Raw genomic sequence first — 20226 nt, forward strand, 5'->3', positions numbered from 1 at the left:
TACTGAGGAAACTTTGTTTTTAACTGTAAGTGGAATTCTATTTCATTGTTTGGGGGTTTGAGAGTCATCTCTGTATTGAATGTGCAGAGAGAGAGTTTTTGCTGCAAGAAAATTCTTGGAAATTTTTGAGATATATTTCTATCCTTATAGCTTTTGAAAATACAATGTAAACTCCTACTGTGTGAGAGATTAACTAGCAATTCTAATTTTATGAATTAAAGGATAACCTTGAATTTTCATCACATTTTTAAATATTTCAGGCTGTAAAAAAATTGCTATTCTTGAAGAGCACTGATCATTGCATTTGTAACAATTGGTATTTAATATGAACCAAAAGCTTTGTAGATTTAGCTCTCCTTGTTATCACCTACTGCATGGTAGGGGCATTTTTTAAAAGCAGTTCATTAAGAATATGCAAGCTTTTTCAAGTGAGGGGGAAGGCTGAAAATAAAATTTCAACTGAATGAAATGACTCATCATTTTGTTTCTCGTGTTTTAAAAAGTATTTTTAAACATAAAATAAATTCATCAGGGATTTTTAAAGCCAAAGATAAATGATTGAAAATAATTAGGGCATATCTTCAATTAGTAAATATAGCCATGTAGAGTCTAAAATCAAAACCATATTTTTGGAAGGGAGAATTCTAGATCATTTGGTCCTACCCCTTTATCTTTCAGACTTCAAAACTGAAGCTCAAGTTAACCAAGTGACCTGTCCGAGGTCACACCCTGAGCTCATGGCAAAAGAGAAGCGAGAGCTCGTATCTTTTAACACTCAGTTCTTTCTGCGCTGGGCTATTCAGCCCTCACTTTATGTGTCAGGTGATGTAAACAGTCCAAATGGTGAGTAATGCATTTCAGGGAGAAAGAGTACACTGTCCAAATGATCAGTGTAAATAGCAAGGCAAGACTACCCCTAACTTAAGGATATAGTTTCAGCAGAATGCAAAATATATAACTACTTTCGTGTGTGATTGTTTGCAGAGCTGCACACTTCACTGTCCTCAGTGTTCATTCAATATAACATATTTGTAGCAAAAGATTACTGTATTTATCGCATGTCAGATACTATGCCTTCACAGAAAGTGTATAAGAGCCTTTAAGTGATGGGAAACCAGTTCTGTTTACCCCTGTTTTTATCATCTTCTCCCATTGCCTATTCCTGGCTCTAGTAAAATGCTCTGAATGCTGTTGCTACCCAGTCTGGTCCTCAGCCTGTTACTGCAGGGCTTGTCAGAAATCATTAGCCACTGATTTCTTTGACTAATGTTGCAGTTGATTGTCTGAATCATGTTCAGACGCTGTAAATGAGGCAGAAACATCCTTTCTGCTCACCAACTGTGAAATGGCTAAAGGGGGTTAGATTGCCAGAATTCAGAATAAATGTATTTCCGATAAGATTTGACAATGATTTCAAGCTCAAGATGGCAAACTTGATTTTTTTTATTTCTATATTTCTTATTTCACAAGAATAAGTCTGTATCATTGCCTTTTCCTCCTCAAAGTAATGCACTGTATTGAGCTCAGTGCTGAACCTTTGTTATGAAATGGCACAATTTGGGGTTTGTGTAGGGATTGTATAACAAAGTGTTAGCTCTGCTGCCTTTTTATGGTGGGCAAGGAAGAAAGAGATAAAAAACGCACCCTAGGCAATGGACTCATAACTTATTTACAGATAAGTCCGATGGATGCCCCTTATGGTTTTATAGATGTATTTTGGTCCAGGTGGCTTTATTTAAACTCTTCTAGAACTCTTAGACTTGTAGACAAAATTAGAAATAAAACGTTCAAATGTAGTGCAGCTGCTGGGGTTTCATCCTCACATGTTTCAGAGCATCCTGGATGCCTCTATAAGTTTGGATGCTTTGAGGAGGAAGAACAGCTTTCTTTCAGTATTGGAAGAGCCGTCACATGGAGGAAGGATGCACTCATCTTGTCCCACAAAACACAACCTTGGCTAGCAGGCAGAGTTACAGATTTTGCTTCCACTTAACCAATAGATTTTTCACATAACTCTCCGATGATTGAGTAGTCTCACAAGAGGATAGTTTCCCATCCGGAAAACTGTTCAAGAAAAGGCTTCATGAGGATTTCTCAACAGCAACACTATTCACATTTGGAGCTGGATCATTCTTTTTTATGGGGGGGATATTGTGTGAATTGTAGGCTATTGGGCAGCATCCCTGGCTTCTCCCAATGACGACAACCTAAAATGTCTCCAGACATTCCCAGGTATCCCCAGGAGGCAAAATCGCCCCCATGTGAGAACCAATAGGTTAGATGGTTAGATAAGCACTCGGGGAAACTAAGCAGCTTCATTCAAATCCTTGGTAAGTACTTTTAAATTCCTCATCTTAGTGGAAACTTATAACATCATTTCAAGGTAGACTTTACTCATTTTCATTTTACACCCGAGGAAATAAACTCACAGACATTAAATCACTTGACATATGTCACTCAGCTCGGTAGTGAACCTGCCTGAATCAAAAGCCTATGATATTTGGAGAAACTTTGAACACCCAGAGGGAGATTTGATTAATTTTCCCATAAGGCCCTTCCAAAGCCTGGTCTATGCCCTCAGAGTAGGGGTCCCTACTGATTTCAAGTATTAAATTAACTAAGGAAGAGAGCAGTGGGAGGAGGGTAGTAAGTGGAGAAAGGAATTTACATAGAAAAAAATACGAAAACTATGAAATAAAAGTAGCATTGGAGTTTACAGAAAATTTTCAAAAACTACAAAATTTCCATCTCAAATAGGCTAGATGCTGTAACTTATTTTATATGATATTTTCCATGGGTTATTTTCCTACAGAAACAATGGCAGTTCGGGTCACCAGCCAGAGCACAGAGACCCATTTAAACTTCATGTCACTGATCTGTATTAGTTTGAGTTGTTCATGCTCTGTGCTATGCCTGAAGGAGAAATAAAAGTATTTCCTCTCCTTTTCCTAGGCATGAGAATAACTCTGCATAAAATTTGGAAAACTTGGAATGTTGGGAAACAAGGCAGCCAACTGCACCATCTTACATGTGGCATTTTTCACCAAACATGTTGAGCTGCCTAGAAAGCAGAAAAGACAAAAACTATGAATAAAAATGTCCTGCAAAAGACTGCTTTTATGTACATGTAGAATAAAGGATGAAAGTGAAGGACCTGCCTTACCTTCAAAACAATAGTCAAATTCTTTCTTTGTCATCAGAAAGATAAATTGCAGCTTGAAAGTTTGTCACTTCATACCATCAGTTAAAACTGTGATTAGTTAGTGGATGTTACTAGAAAAAACATTCTATGCAGGAACCTTAAAGCAAACTTTTCTATTGGTCATTGTTGCTACTATGTACCTGGGAAAGCTTTTTTTCCTCATTGTATCACCCATTCCCATCTCCAGTCCTTGGCTTAAGCTCCTCTCAGTAGGGACCCAATTCTATCATTCCTTTAAAATGCAGATTGTTTCCCTTTCTATAGGAAGCCTTTCCCCATTGTATTTTCTTCATTGCTCTTATTACTATTTGAGATTTATTCATTTATTTATTTAATTACAAATTATCTCCCCATCACCTAAATACAACGTAGACTGCATGGAGGCCAGGGATTCGCTGCTATATCATTAGCACCTAGAGCAAAGCTTGGCTCATAGAAAACACTCAGTATTTGTTTAATGAGTTAAAAAATTTTTTAGCTCTTTATGCAGGCTTATAGCACTATATAGTTTCTGCGCCTGTATGTCTTATTGCCTTAGATAGTAAGGTCTTTAAGAGTAGGGATATATCTCTATCCAGAAAAGATGAAAACTCTAATTCAAAAAGATACATGTACCCCAATATTCATAGCAGCACTATTTACAATAGCCAAGACATGGAAGCAACCTAAATGTCCATTGACAGGTGAATGGATAGTGAAGATGTGGTATATATGCAATGGAATACTACTCAGCCATAAAAATTATGTGTGTGTGTGTGTGTGTATATATATATACACACACACACACACACACACACATAATTTTATCCTGCAGTCACATCTAATGATGGAATGGAATGTACTGAAAGAGTTCTTTGCATAATACATTGGTTCCGAAGGCTAAGCATTCTGAAAAAAGTGGTAACAAGAGGGAATAAAAATAGCATGTAGTTATCGTTTCAGGGAACGGTGACTTACAAATGCCTGATTTTCACATCTGCTGCTTCACATTTCCCTCCTCCCTGTTTTCATCTCTTCCACACCACTGTGATAAGGAACATTGGGGAAAAGCATGTGGAGCATCTAGAAAATCTGAAGGCGCAGAAGTAGACCCCAAAGGAGGTTATAAAAATCAGTACCTGCTTAAGGGATCATATCATAAGGTGGAATTTCAAGACAAGGCTGGTCTTTTTTTTAATAACCTTTGCCCCAAATTATCCTGCCAGACACTATCTGAATTGTTTCATTTCCCTTCGTTAGACTGCAAAACACTCTCCCAGAAGAAATAATTGGGACCTACAAAGCATCCTCTTTTTATTTTTTTTTTATTTATTTTATTTTATTTTTTAGCATCCTCTTTTTAAAACAACAACTTCTTCTGGGAGGATTAATAATTTTTGAGTCATTCATACCAAAGTATAAATTTGTTTAATCAACTACTATTCTTCTGTCACTTAACTGAGGAAATTTCCCTGGGGAGATACAAACACACAGGGTAGGGGAGGTGTACCAAAAGGGAAGAGGTCAGATGCCAAGTTATTTCAGAATTTTTCCCAAGGCAGACCTTTCTTTAACCCAAGGCAGACCTTTCTTTAACCCAAGGCAGACCTTTCTTTAACCTAAGGAAAAGAGAAAAAAGTTTTTTTTCATCTCTCTCTCTTCTAAGCAGCAAACATATTAAAAATTAATTGAGAAAGGGTAGTATGAGAGATCATTGTAGTGATAGAACTTTTCTATATCTTGACTGTGGTGGTGGTTACGTGAATATATACATGTGATGAAATGGCATAAAATTAACATGCCATATGTGCATGCGTGGGTGCACACACACGCACACAGACACGAGTGTGTGTAAAACTGGTGAAATAAGGTGGGTGGATTGTGAATTCCCTGGTTGTGATATACTATAGCTGTGCAAGATTTAACCACTGGGAAAAGCTAGCTGAAGGATATATGAGCATGCTCTGTATTGTTTCTCACAATTGCATATGAATCTACAATTATCTTAAAATTAAAAAAGATTTAAAACAAATGAAGGGGACAGTGTTTTCTTATAATAGCTGGCTGGGCAGAGGGGTGGGGAGAGAATTCCATCTAATTTGGGAAAATTAGGCCAGGAGTGATCATCATCATAGTGGCTTAAAGTAAGTTTCAGTTTTGAAAGCAAATATGAGGGCCATGATTTCTGGGATTTCTTCTGTTTTAATGTCTAAAATAAAGGGACTATAAGAGAGGAACTGCAGTAGAGTAAGGAATGGGAAAATAGTGGAAGACAAGAAGGGGCATCAATATCAGATAGTTCGGGCTTCCCTGGTGGCACAGTGGTTGAGAGTCCGCCTGCCGGTGCAGGGGACACAGGTTCGTGCCCCGGTCTTGGAAGATCCCACATGCTGTGGAGCGGCTCGGCCCGTGAGCCATGGCCGCCGGGCCTGCCCGTCTGGAGCCTGTGCTCCACAACGGGAGAGGCCACAACAGTGAAAGGCCCGCGTACCGCAAAAGAAAAAAAAAAATCAGATAATTCATTTTCTTTTGTTCCAAGGTGCCCTGATCATTGGAAATCCTAAAGATGTAGAAGAAAGAAAACAACTGGGTGTCTGATGTTATTAGACATAGTAATGTGTTATGTTTTCTGCCTTAAAGGTGCTCAGGCACAGAATTTATTCTTATAATCTTCCGGGCAGACCAGGCTCCTTTTCTATTTTCTTTCTCAATCTCTCTAGATATAGATATAGATATAGTCTAATATTCGTGTATATCTATCTATGTAAACACAACATATATATATATATATATATATATATATATATATATACACACACACACCACTCACTTACTTTACTGATGACAATCTTGACTTAAATCCAATGTTTCCTTGAAGGCTATTGCAGCAAAATGAACTAATGATCCTTAAAATTTGATTTTACAACAAACAATTCTTCAAAGAACTTGTAGCATATTGCCAGCATTATTTTTTTGCACACTCTCATTTTTTATGTTAAGTATTCTACTGGTTTCGCTTTTAGGTAACCAGTAGAAATTATCTCATTTTAAGAACCTGGATTTTATTTGAAAATATCTTTTCAAGTTAATCAGTTTTATTTCAGTGGGAAGATAAAGTCCATTGCCTTTAAAACTTCTAGTACAATAGCTTTCAAAACTTCATCTCCATTATTCAGGGAAATTATTGGAGCAATGTGATTGAGTGGGCACAAAGCACTCAATTTTTATTAGGTACATGAACTGACTTTTCCAACTTTCGTATAATCTTGTAATCATGCTCATTGAAATTGACATAGTAGCACGCTTAAGCAGTGTTTTCCTTGGTCTTTTGACAAAGATTGATTAAGTTCATTGTCCATAAAATTTAAGGATCTGTAATGAATTTTGAACTCATCAAAATAGTTTTCACCTGAGATTCTTTTTTTCTCTCCTCTTATCTCTGATTTGCAATGACAGAATTTAACCTTCCACACCCTGGATTTGTTTCCAACATATTGCATGCCACAGGGATATTCAGTCAAGTACAGTGGATCCCTCAGATTTCCACACTGTATTTTCTCACTTGAAGTAATCTTTGTAAAGAAGATTCCTGTTTGTCTGATGATTCAAGTTGATCAATATTTATTAATTTGTAAATTATACCTTAATTAAAAAGCAGGTAACATAATTTACCATAAGGTCAATATAAAACATCTTTATTTTCTACACAATTTGGGTTTTTTGAGATATTTAATGTTCATGCTTTTTAAAATTGAAGTATAGTTGACTTACAATATTTTGTTAGTTTCAGGTGTATAGCAAAGTGATTCAGTTATATATATATTTTCAGATTATTTTCCATTATAGGTTATTACACCTATCTATTTTATATATTGTAGTGTGTATCTGTTAATCCCATACTCCTAATTTATCCCTCCCTTTCCTCTTTGGTAACTATAAGTTTGTTTTCTATGTCTGTGAGTCTGTTTCTATTTTGTATATAGATTCTTTTGTATTATTTTTTAGATTTCACATATAAGTGATATCACATAATATTTGTCTTTGTCTGACTTATTTCACTTAGTTTGATAATCTCTAGGTCCACCCATGTTGCTACAAATGGCATTATTTCATTCTTTTTTATGGCTGAGTAATATTCCATTGTGTATGTGTACCACATCTTCTTTATCCACTCATCTGTTGATGGACATTTAGGTTGCTTCCATATCTTGGCTATTGTAAATAGTGCTGCTATGCACATTGGGGTGCATGTATCTTTTTGAATTAGAGGTTTTTTTCTTTTCTGGATATTTGCCCAGGAGTGGGATTGCTGGATCATATGGCAACTCTATTTTTAGTTTTTTGTTTTTTATTGGGGGACAGTTGCTTTACAATGTAATGTTAGTTTCTGCTGTACAGCAAAGTGAATCAGCTATATGTATACATATATCCCCTCTTTTTTGGATTTACAAAAAAAGAATCAATTTACATTCCCACCAACAGTTATTTTCTACACAATTTGCAATCTCGTTATTTTTCCACTTTTATATTTTTTTTCCTTTTTCTTTTAACACTATCCTTCCTACTTCCCTTAGGTTGGACTACACAATTCACCAATCTGCTGAGTCTTGTCTTGGGTTCCCCTTATGATTTTACCTGAGTTGGCTCTCTCCAGTCAGAGCTCACATTCCTGAGGAGCAGAGGCCCTGTCTTTGATTTAGATGAGCTCCCCTGTAGCACTTTCAAGGTTCTCAGTACTGACTTCATGAACAGTAGTCCCCCCTTACCTGTGTTTTCACTTTCCGAAGTTTCAGTTACCCACGGTCAACCGAGGTCTGAAAATATTAAATGGAAATTTCCAGAAATAAACAATTCATAGGTTTTAAATTGTGCAGTGTTCTAAGTAGCATGATGGAATCTTGTGGCTTCCATCCTGATCCATCCCAGACGTGAATCATCCCCTTGTCCAGCATATCCCGACCATTAGTCACTTAGTAGCCATCAAGGTTACTGGGTTATTGTTGAGATATCATAGTGCTTGTGTTCAGATAACCCTTATTTTACTTAATAACGGCCCGAAAGTGCAAGGGGAGTGATGCCGGCAATTTGGATATGTCAAAGAAGAGCCCAGAGTGCTTCCTTTAAGTAAAAAGGTGAAAGTTCTCAACTTAGGAAGGAAAGAAAAAAAATTGTATGCTGAGTTTGCTGAAATCTATAGTAAGAACGAATCTTCTATCTGTGAAACTGTGAAGAAGGAAAAAGAAATTCATGCTAGTTTTGCTGTCACACCTCAAACAGCAAGTTATAGCCACAGTGTGTGATAATTGCTTAGTTAAGATGCAAAATACATTAAATTTGTAAGATATTTTGAGAAAGAGTGACCACATTTACATAACTTTTATTACAGTATATTGTTATGATTGTTCTATGTTATTGTAAGTTATAGTTGTTAACCTCTTACTGTGCCTAATTTATAAATTAAACTTTATCATAGGTACGTATGTACAGGAGAAAGCATAGTATATGTCCAAGATTTCAGGCATCCACTGGTGGTCTGGGAATGTAGCCCCCGTGGATATGGGGGGGGGGGTCTAGTGTAATTGATTATTTCCCTATTGGGCCAGTAGTGAGCTATGTTCTTCCCACTGCCTATATATTTCCTGTTTTTAGGTAAAGCATTTAAGCTGAGAGGGGCACTCTCTCAAGTCACAAAATGTGTCGCCTTTACTCTGAGGAGGGAACTCTCCAGGAGCTCTTCACTGATGGCTGGTTAACAGAGTCCCAGAAACTTCTCATCCCAGGTTCAAATAGAACTCTGTATCATCTCACAGCAGCCTCATAACAACTCTCAGAGGGAGGTTTTCTTTTTTTGCTTCGAGGAAAGCTTCTCAGGGAGATTGCTTGGGCCAGGTGTGTTGGGTGTGGTAGAATTAGGTCTTGAATCCAAGTCTTCTTACTCTAAGGTGGGTGTTCATTTCAGGAAACCCCATCGGGTTCCATGAGGAAGCTTCTATAGAATCAAGTCCAAGGCCAAAACCAGAAGCCCAGGCTGAGCTGGTATTTGCTCCTTGATTCTATAGACGCTTCCTCATGGAAACTACCCTCCTAACCACGGTCCAAGGAGTCACAGCCCTAAGATAATGTTGGGTACTTCCGGATGCTACTGTACTGCTTCCGGGTTCATGGTGGCCAGGGGTGTGGGAGAGTGGTGCAGAGTAAGCACAGCTGAAGCCCTGGAGAAATCTGTTTTCAGCTAATTCACACAGCTGCATCAGTGCAAACCTCTGTACCACTAGACTGTAAATGCCTTGAAGGTTTCCAAGCATACTCTCTTCTCTTTAAGATTTCCTAGGGTTTAACACAACATTGGCACACAGTAACAATATTTACCGAAAAACGAACTATTTTTGACACAAAATATATAATATTCAATCTTTAACTTTCTAGAATGCAATATAAAACATATATGAACCAAAACAGACACTTGACAGTCTCTTCCTAAATATTTTGATATTTGGATTTAATAAGGTCTCTTACAAATTCACAAAATTCAGAGGTTCTGCCCCTTAACGCAGAAAGCTCAATGTCAAGTCATATCGGACTTAATCTGGGTGAATCAGTTTTGCACAACAGAGTGAAAAGAATAGTCTCAGGTTTATACAAGGCTTATTAAGAGACTTAAAAAGAAGAATCAAAATGATGAACTTTGCAGGTTTAACAGGAATTAAAATACTGGGTCAATATGTATCAGTAAGTTTTATACCAGTATTATTTCAAGTCACTTGTAAACCACACACACACACAGACACACATACACACACAAATTAGGAGGTATCACATGGCCTCACTGAAGTTATTTCCCAAATATTAACTTTAAGAAAGTAAAGCTGAATATCAACACCGCCTTTCATACACAAACTTTCTAAGATGCCTAATTCAGGCCGGATGTACATCCTCCCTCATGCTGACTCTCCCACTCAACGCCATCAAATGACTTTTGCTAATTTCTTCTTAGAAAATGAGCAAAAAGGATTTCCATAGAGGTCTTTGGAGATTTCCTGTGTCTTCATGTGTGTAATAGGTTGGTTCAAGTAACAATGAAGGAGGAAGAGGAAAAGGGGATCTTATTTTACATATTTTCCTTCTTCTGGCCTTTGAAAGGGAAAAAGAATAAAAAGGAAAATTATACCATGCAGATGATGTCAGTGTTCAGATCATACGTTTGGCTGTGGCACAGCCGCAATCTTTTGATTGTTGAAGAGATTGTTGGTAATGAAGTACATTTGTAAGAAATACTTTTAGTGTATACTGAATATGTGTACAAACTGTGAGATACGCCTCTAATAAAATGATAGATTTAGAAATTGCCTGGCACATAAATTCATGCTTTTCAAACAGCTATTTATAGAAGGAAAAGTGATATTTAAGCTACCCTAGTAGACTATTATAATCTGCCTTATATTACCTAAGATAGTGGTCCCATATTTGAAAATAATGTTGTAAACCGTTCAATTATTTACGCACCCCTAAGTTATATCAATTGGAAGATTTTGGATTGTTCAGGAAAAGAATTACTTTTACAAAAGTAAGGCTTCACTGTCATGGCTCAAAGAGATCACTGCAAAACAAGTTATACTATAGATAAAAATAAACCAAACCAACATGAATTTTTAATAAACAAAAAAATTTTTTATGGTGATGTGAAAAACAACTATTAATTTGAATCTTTTCTGTTATGAAATGAAACATCAGTGAATCTGGTCATGTTATATGTTTAATAAGGATTCCTCTTCCCCCATAGGTCCTTAACACTTATGCTAAAATCTCTACAGACCTGGATGATGATCTCAGCCTGGGGAGAGCCTATGAAGCAACAGCCAAGGTCCTGCAGAGGTAAGTTAGCACATCCTTGTCTTGCTGTCACTGTGAATTCACTCAACTGTGAAAGACAAATTGTTTGAGGTCTGTCGCTTTCCATTACTGCCTGCTTAAATTTTAAGCAGTGCCCTTCTTAAGTGACCCTTTCATTGTAAGTTATTTTAAACCAATGTGGTATTTTTAAATATACACCTAAACTCTTCTTTGTCTTTTCCTCCTTCATGTTATTTTATTTTTGATATTCTGGAAGTTTAGTGATGACCTTGATTGAATGAGAGGGAAAAATCAGGTCACATCTCACAGGTTAAAAAGGCAGAGAGCACAGAGATACACAGTACGCTTCAGTAACTGTGTTTCACCATAACCTTTCCAGATCTCTTCTTTGAGGCAGGTTTCCATTTTGTGCTTCAATCGTCCTTCTTCCATTAAGACATCTCTCCTTTGAGCATGTCTGGATAAACAATTGGGTGCAAAACCAATATTCCCAATATTTCCTTTAAAACAGAAAGTTGAACAAAAGTATATATGAACAATTTGTGATACAAATTTTTCCATGGAAAATATATGATATAGCCTTCACTTATTGTATTGTGATTGCTGTGTACTCCATTTAATCACAGCATTATATTTAAGCCAAGATAGAGTAAGAATAAAAAAAGTTATCAAAGTTATGGCCTTGGTTTTTGGTATGTTACCTTATATCCAAGATATAGCTGTTAAATAATTTTGTAGTAGTAGTAGTAGCAATAATAATAATAATAAACGTAGATTGTGTCAAATTCTAATCTTCCCATTTGTATTTCAGTTGTAAACACATACCAAGTGGTGTTTTAAAAGGCAAAATCGTTATTCCAAAGGCATTTGAAATGTGTAATGCCTTGAAAGTGGATCTTCATTATGTAATTACAATTCCAATATAATAATCATTAAATATTAAATAAATGATTAATTAAAGATCAAAACACCAACACCAATAAAATGTATAAGGTGCCCGACAACATAAATACAATGCACTGCAGTCATCACTGGATGAACAGTAAGGGACAGACATAGTTATAAGGAGAGTATAGACATTTACTCAAGGAAGGCAGGGCCAGCCAGGAGTGAAGCAAGCAACCTGTGAGTGTTGTGGTCCCTCCACATAAAGACTGATAACCATCCTGTGCCTGATGAACCCAGCTATCCCTTAAACTTTTATTTTCCAAATAATCACCGGAAAGAAGCAGATGTTTGAACACGAAAAAGAGATGTATAAGGATTCAATGTAATGTCTGTTTGGAACACACCAACTCTGTGCCCTTTTATCCAGCTCATTTTGATTATTTAATTATTTGATTCTGCTGTTACCACTGCCCAGAATCAGTAGAAAATGATTGATTTGTCTTGCTTTATAGTAGCAGACCTGGTCTAAGCCTAAACAGTTAAATAAATGCATCCCTCAACATGTTTATAAAATAATTTCTAAAAATAACATTGTGTTCCAGCCTAGATAGAGAAAACTTCAGGGAAAAATGTTTTCTTTCATAAACCTGTACTGAGCACTTACTGTGTCACATGACAAGTGTTGGATTTCCCCTTCAGTTACTGATAGTCTTTATAATTATTTTTGAAACTTCTGGAGACCTGAGGTTATCTTAAAATACTTCTCACCTGTTAAACCGGGGTCTCATCTGGAATATTTTAGTTTCCACTCCAGGATTTGAATTCCTGCTCTATACTGTGAAAGCTAAGGGGAAGGGTTGAATAAGTATCTTGGCAACAACAACAACAGATAATCAAATGTTTTAATTTGGTTGCTTAAGTATTATTTTAGGTTGAGGTATGGAAAAGGATCCATATATATATATATATTTTGAAGTGTAGTTAATTTACAATGTTGTGTTATTTTCTGGTGTACAGCAAAGTGATTCAGTTATATATATATACACATATATATATATTCTTTTTCATATTCTTTTCCTTTATGGTTTATTTTAGGATATTGAACATAGTTCCCTGTGATGTATAGTAGGACCTTGTTGTTTATCTATTTTATATATAATGGTTTGTATCTGCTAATCCAAAACTCCTAATTTATCCCTCCTTCCCCTTCCCCTTTGGTAATCATAAGTTTGTTTTCTATGTCTATGAGTCTGTTTCTGTTTTGTAAATAAGTCCATGTGTATCGTATTTTAAATTCCATATATAAGTGTTATCATATGATATGTCTTTCTCTGTCTGACTTACTTCACCTAGTATGGTAATCTCTAGGTCCATCCATGTTGCTGCAAACGGCATTATTTCATTCTTTTTTATCGCTGAGTAGTATTCCATTGTATATATGTACCACATTTTCTTTATCCATTCATCTGTTGATAGACACTTAGGTTGCTTCCATGTGTTGGTTATTGTAAATACTGCTGCTATGAACATTGGGGTGTGTGAATCTTTTCAAATTAGTGTTTTTGTATTTTTCTGATATATAACCAGGAGTGGAATTGCTGGGTCATATGGTAGTTCTATTTTTAGTTTTTTGAGAAACTTCCGTACTATTTTCCACAGTGGCTGCACCAATTTACATTCCCGCCAACAGTGTAGGAGGGTTCCCTTTTCTCCACACCCTCTCCAGCATTTATTATTTGTAGACTTTTTAATGATGGCCATTCTGACCAGTGTGAGATGCTTGTAGTTTTGATTTGAGTTTCTCTAATAATTAGCAAAGTTGAGCATCTTTTCATGCGCCTATTGGCCATCTGTACATCTTATTTGGAGAAATGTCTGTTTAGGTCTTCTGTCCATTTTTTGATTGGGTTGGGTTTTTTTGATGTTGAGTTGTATGAGCTGTTTGTATATTTAGGAAATTAAGCCCTTATTGGTCGCATCATTTGCGAATATTTTCTTGCAGTCCATAGGTTGTCTTCATTTTGTTTATGGTTTCATTCACTGTGCAAAAGCTTATAAGTTTAATTCGGTACCATGTGTTTAGTTTTACTTTTATTTCTTTTGTCTTGGGAGGCTGATCTAAGATAACATTTCTAGAATTCATGTCAGAGAATGTTTTACCTATGTTCTTTTCTAGGAGTTTTTTGGTGTCATGTCTTATATTTAAGTCTTTAAGCCATTTTGAGTTTATTTTTGTGTATGGTGTGAGGGTGTGTTCTAACTTCACTAATTTAAATGTGGCTGTCCAACTTTCCCAACATCACTTGCTGAGGAGACTGTCTTTTCTCCATGTACATTCTTGCCTTCTATGTGAAAGATTAATTGACTGTCGGTGTGTGGGTTTATTTCTGGGCTGTCTATTCTGTTCCATTGATCCATATGTCTGTTTTTGTGCCAATACCACACTGTTTCGATTACTGTAGCTTTGTAGTATTATCTGAAGTCTGGGAAGGTTATGCCTCCTGCTTTGTTCTTTTACTTCAGGATTGCTTTGGCAATTCTGGGTCTTTTATGGTTCCACATAAATTTTTAGATTATTTGTTCTAGGTTCGTGAAAAATGTCATGGGTAATTTGATAGGGATCACATTAAATCTGTAGATTGCTTTGGGTAATATGGCCATTTTAATGATATTAATTCTTCCAATCTAAGAGCATGGGCTACCTTTCCATTTCTTTCTTATCATCTTCATTTTACTTTATCAATCTTTTACAGTTCTCAGAATATAAGTCTTTTAACTCCTTGGATAGGTTTATTCCTAAGTATTTTAATTTATTAACATTTTTATTGGAGTATAGTTGATTTACAATGTTTTATTAATTTCTGCTGTATAACAAAGTAAATCAGCTATATGTATACATATATCCCCATACCCCCTCCCTCTTGTTAATCCCTCCCACCCTCCCTATCCCACCCCTCTAAGTCTTAGCAAAGTGCGGAGCTGATCTCCCTGTGCTATGCAGCTGCTACCCACTAGCTATCTATTTTACATTTGGTAGTGTATATTGTCAATGCTACTCTGTCACTTCGTCCCAGCTTACCCTTCCCCCTCCCCGTGTCCTCAAGTCCATTCTCTACGCCTGCATCTTTATCCTTGTCCTGCCCCTTGGTTCATCAAAACCATTTTTTTTTTTAGATTCCATATATATGTGTTAGCATAGGATATTTGTTTTGTTTCATTGTTTTTGTTTTTTTGCTAGTATGATAAGCTTTATATTTTTTAACATCTTTATTGGAGTATAATTGCTTAACAATGGTGTATTAGTTTCTGCTTTATAACAAAGTGAAACAACTATACATATACATATATCCCCATATATCCTCCCTCTTGTGTCACCCTCTCACCCTCCCTAAACCATCCCTCTAGGTGGTCACAAAGCACTGAGCTGATCTCCCTGTGCTATGTGGCTGCTTCCCACTAGCTATCTATTCTACATTTGGTAGTGTATATATGTCCATGCCACTCTCTCACTTCATCCCACCTTACCCTTCCCCCTCCCCATGTCCTCAAGTCCATTCTCTACCTCTGCGATTTTATTTCTTTCCTGCCCCTAGGTGCATCAGAACCATATTTCTTTTTTTTAGATTCGATATACATGTGTTAGCATATGGTATTTATTTTTCTTTTCCTGACTTACTTCACTCTGTATGACAGACTCTAGATCCATTCACCTCACTACAAATAACTCAATTTCATTTCTTTTTATGGCTAAGTAATATTCCATTGTATATAGGGGCCACATCTTCTTTATCCATTCATCTGTCAGTGGACATTTAGGTTGCTTCCATGTCCAGGCTGTCGCAAATAGTGCTGCGATGAACATTGTGGTACATGTCTCTCTTTGAATTATGGTTTTCTCAGGGTATATGCCCAGTACTGGGATTGCTGGGTCATATGGTAGTTCTATTTTTATTTTCTAAGGAAGCTCCATACTGTTCTCCAGAGTGGCTGTGTTAATTTACATTCCCATCAACAGTGCAAGAGGGTTCCCTTTTCTCCACACCCTCTCCAGCATTTACTGTTTGTAAATTTTTTGATGATGACCACTCTGACCGGTGTGAGGTGATACCTCATCGTGCTTTTGATTTGCATTTCTCTAATGATTAGTGATGTTGAGCAATCTTTCATGTGTTTGTTGGCAATCTGTATATCTTTTTTGGAGAAATGTCTATTAAGCTCTACCATGCATTTTTGGATTGGGTTGTTTGTTTATTTGATACTGTGCTACATGAGCTGCTTGTATATTTTGGAAATTAATCCTTTGTCAGTTGCTTCATTTGCAAATATTTTCTCCCATCTGAGGGTTGTCTTTTTGTCTTGTCTCTGGTTTCCTTTGCTGTGCAAAAGCTTTTAAGTTTCATTAGGTCCCGTTTGTTTATTTTTGATTTTATTTCCATTTATCTAGGAGGTGGGTCAAAAAGGATCTTGCTGTGATTTATGTCATAGAGTGTTCTGCCTATGTTTTCCTCTAAGAGTTTGATAGTGTCTGGCCTTACATTTAGGTCTTTAATCCATTTTGAGTTTATTTTTGTGTATGGTGTTAGAGAGTGTTCTAATGTCATTCTTTTACATGTGGTTGTCCAGTTTTCCCAGCACCACTTATTGAAGAGGCTGTCTTTTCTCCATTGTATATTCTTGCCTCCTTTATCAAAGATAAGGTGACCGTATCTGCGTGGGTTTATCTCTGGGCTTTCTATCCAGTTCCATTGATCTATATTTCTGTTTTTGTGCCAGTACCATATTGTCTTGATTACTGTAGCTTTGTAGTATAGTCTGAAGTTCAGGAGCCTGATTCCTCCAGCTCCATTTTTCTTTCACAAGATTGCTTTGGCTATTTGGGGTCTTTTTTGTTTCCATACAAATTATTCAATTTTTTGTTCTAGTTCTGTGAAAAATGCCATTGATAATTTGATAGGAATTGCATTGAATCTGTAGATTGCTTTGGGTAGTATAGTCATTTTCATAGTGTTGATTCTTCCAATCCAAGAACATGGTATATCTCTCCATCTGTTTGTATCATCTTTAATTTCTTTTATCAGTGTCTTATAATTTTCTGCATACAGGTCTTTTGTCTCCTTAGGTAACTTTATTTCTAGATATTTTATTCTTTTTGTTGCAATGGTAAATGAGAGTGTTTCCTTAATTTCTCTTTCAGCTATTTCATTGTTAGTGTATAGGAATGCAAGAGATTTCTGTGCATTAATTTTTTATCCTGCTATTTTACCAAATTCATTGATTATCTCTAGTACTTTTCTGGTAGCATCTTTATGATTCTCTATATATAGTATGATGTCATCTGCAAGGAGTGACAGTTTTATTTCTTCTTTTCTGATTTGGATTCTTTTTATTTCTTTTATTTCTCTGAATGCCATGGCTAAAACTTCCAAAACTGTGTTGAATAATGGTGGTGAGAGTGGGCAACCTTGTCTTGTTCCTGACCTTAGAGGAAATGCTTTCAGTTTTTCACCACTGAGAACAATGTTGGCTGTCGTTTTGTCATATATGGCCTTTATTATGTTGAAGTAGGTTCCCTCTATGCCCACTTTCTGGAGAGTTTTTATCATAAATGCGTGTTGAATTTTGTCAAAGGCTTTTTCTGCATCTACTGAGATGATCATATAGTTTTTATTCTTCAATTTGTTAATATGGTGTATCACATTGATTGATTTGCATATAATGAAGAATCCTTGCATTCCTGGGATAAACCCCACTTGATCGTGGTGTATGATTCTTTTAATGCACTGTTGGATTCTGTTTGCTAGTATTTTGTTGAGGATTTTTGCATCTATATTCAACAGTGATATTGTCCTGTAGCTTTCCTTCTTTGTGACATCTTTGTCTGGTTTTGGTATCAGGGTGATGGTGGCCTCATAGAATGATTTTGGGATTGTTCCTCCCTCTGCTATATTTTGGAAGAGTTTGAGTAGGATAGATGTTAGCTGTTCTCTAAATGTTTGATGGAATTTGCCTGTGAAGCCATGTGGTGCTGGGCTTTTGTTTGTTGGAAGATTTTTTTGTCACAGTTCCAGTTTCAGTGCTTGTGATTGGTCTTTTCATATTTTCTGTTTCGTCCTGGTTCAGTCACGGAAGGTTGTGCTTTTCTAAGAATTTGTCCATTTCTTCCAGGTTTCCATTTTATTGACATAGAGTTGCTTGTAGTAGTTTCTCATAATCTTTGTATTTCTGCAGTGTCAGTTTCATTTCAAATTCTATTGATTTGAGTCTTCTCCCTTTGTTTCTTGATGAGTCTGGCTAATGGTTTATCAATTTTGCTTATCTTCTCAAAGAACCAGCTTTTAGTTATACTGATCTTTGCTATACTTTCCTTCATTTCTTTTTTATTTAGGATCTGATCTTTATGATTTCTTTCCTTCTGTTAACTTTGGGTTTTTTTGTTCTTCATTTTATAATTGCTTTAGGTGTAAGTTTAGGTTGTTTATTTGAATTTTTTCTCATTTCTTGAGGTAGGATTATATTGCTATAAACTTCCCTCTTAGAGATGCCTTTGCTACATCCCATAGAATTTGGGTCATTGTGTTTTCATTGTGATTTGTTTCTAGGTGTTTTTTGATTTCCTCTTTGATTTCTTCAGTGACCTCTTGGTTATTAATAGTGTATTGTTTAGCCCCCATGTGTTTGTATTTTTTTAACTTTTTGTCCTGTAATCGATATCTAGTCTCATAGCATTGTGGTCAGAATAGATACTTGATATACTTTCAACTTTCTTAAATATACCAAGGCTTGATTTGTGACCCAAGATATGATCTATCCTGGAGAATGTTCCGTGAGCACTTGAGAAGAAAGTGTACTCTGTTGTTTTTGGATGGAATGTCCTATAAATATCAATTAAGTCCATCTTGTCTAATGTGTCATTTAAAGCTTGTGTTTCCTCATTTATTTTCATTTTGAATGATCTGTCCATTGGTGAAAGTGGGGTGTTAAAGTCCCCTACTATGGTTGTGTTACTGTCAATTTCCCCTTTTATGGCTGTTAGCATTTGCCTTATGTATTGAGGTGTTCCTATGCTGGGTGCATAAATATTTACAATTGTTATATCTTCTTCTTGGATTGGTCCCTTGATCATTATGTAGTGTCCTTCTTTGTCTCTTGTAATAGTCTTTATGTTAAAGTCTATTTTGTCTGATATGAGAATTGCTACTCCAGATTTCTTTTGATTCCCATTTGCATGGAATATCTTTTTCCATCCCTTCACTTTCTGTCTGTATGTGTCCCTGAGTCTGAAGTGGGTCTCTTGTAGACAGAATAGACAGCATATACATGGGTCTTGTTTTTGTATCCATTCAGCCAGTCTATGTCTTTTGGTGGGAGCATTTAATCCATTTACATTTAAGGAAATTATTGATATGTATGTTCCTATTACCATTTTCTTAATTGTTTTGGGTTTGTTATTGTAGGTCTTTTCCTTCCTTCTCTTGTCCTTCCTGCCTAGGGAAGTTCCTTTAGCATTTGTCATAAAGCTGGTTTGGTGGTGCTGAATTCTCTTAGCTTTTGCATGTCTGCAAAGGTTTTAATTTCTCTGTCAAATCTGAATGAGATCCTTGCTGGGTTGAGAAATCTTGGCTGCAGGTTTTTCCCTTTCATCACTTTAAATATCTCCTGCCAGTCCCTTCTGGCTTGCAAATTTTCTGCTGAAAGATCAGCTGCTAACCTTATGGGGACCCTTGTATGTTATTTGTTGCTTTTCCCTTGCTGCTTTAATATTTTTTCTTTGTATTTAATTTTTGATAGTTTGATTAATATATGTCATGGCATGTTTCTCCTTGGATTTATCCTGTATGGGACTCTCTGTGCTTCCTGGACTTGATTGCCTATTTCCTTTCCCATGTTAGGGAAGTTTTCAACAAAATCTCTTTAACTATTTTGTCAGACTGTTTCTTTTTCTCTTCTTCTTCTGGGTCCCCTATAATTCGAATGTTGTGCGTTTAATGTTGTCCCAGAGGTCTCTGAGACTGTCCTCAATTCTTTTCATTCTTTATTCTGCTCTGTGGCAGTTATTTGCACTATTGTATCTTCCAGGTCACTATACATTCTTCTGCCTCAGATATTCTGCTATTGATCCCTTCTAGAGAATTTTTAATTTCATTTATTGTGTTGTTCATCATTGTTGGTTTGCTCTTCAATTCTTCTGGGTCCTTGTTAAACGTTTATTGTATTTTCTCCATTCTATTTCCAAGATTTTGGATCATCTTTACTTTCATTATTCCTAATTCTTTTTTCAGGTAGACTGCCTATCTCATTTTCATTTG

The 20226-nt window shown here is 36.2% G+C and overlaps 1 protein-coding gene across 1 annotated transcript in view; it reads left to right on the forward strand.

Moving 5' to 3' along the window:
• The window catches only part of TTC29 (tetratricopeptide repeat domain 29), a 171848-nt gene that overhangs the window by 113811 nt on the left and 37811 nt on the right, over positions 1 to 20226 (forward strand). The window contains exon 7 of the mRNA XM_030764032.2: positions 10962 to 11053. Coding sequence (XP_030619892.1) covers positions 10962 to 11053 — 92 coding nt within the window. The remainder of the gene's footprint in view (positions 1 to 10961; positions 11054 to 20226) is intronic.

The sequence above is a fragment of the Delphinapterus leucas genome, chromosome 5 (assembly GCF_059928025.1).
Source record: "Delphinapterus leucas isolate spDelLeu-1000000601 "Yukka" chromosome 5, BTC_Dleu_Yukka2, whole genome shotgun sequence".
Classification (NCBI taxonomy): Eukaryota; Metazoa; Chordata; class Mammalia; order Artiodactyla; family Monodontidae; genus Delphinapterus; species Delphinapterus leucas.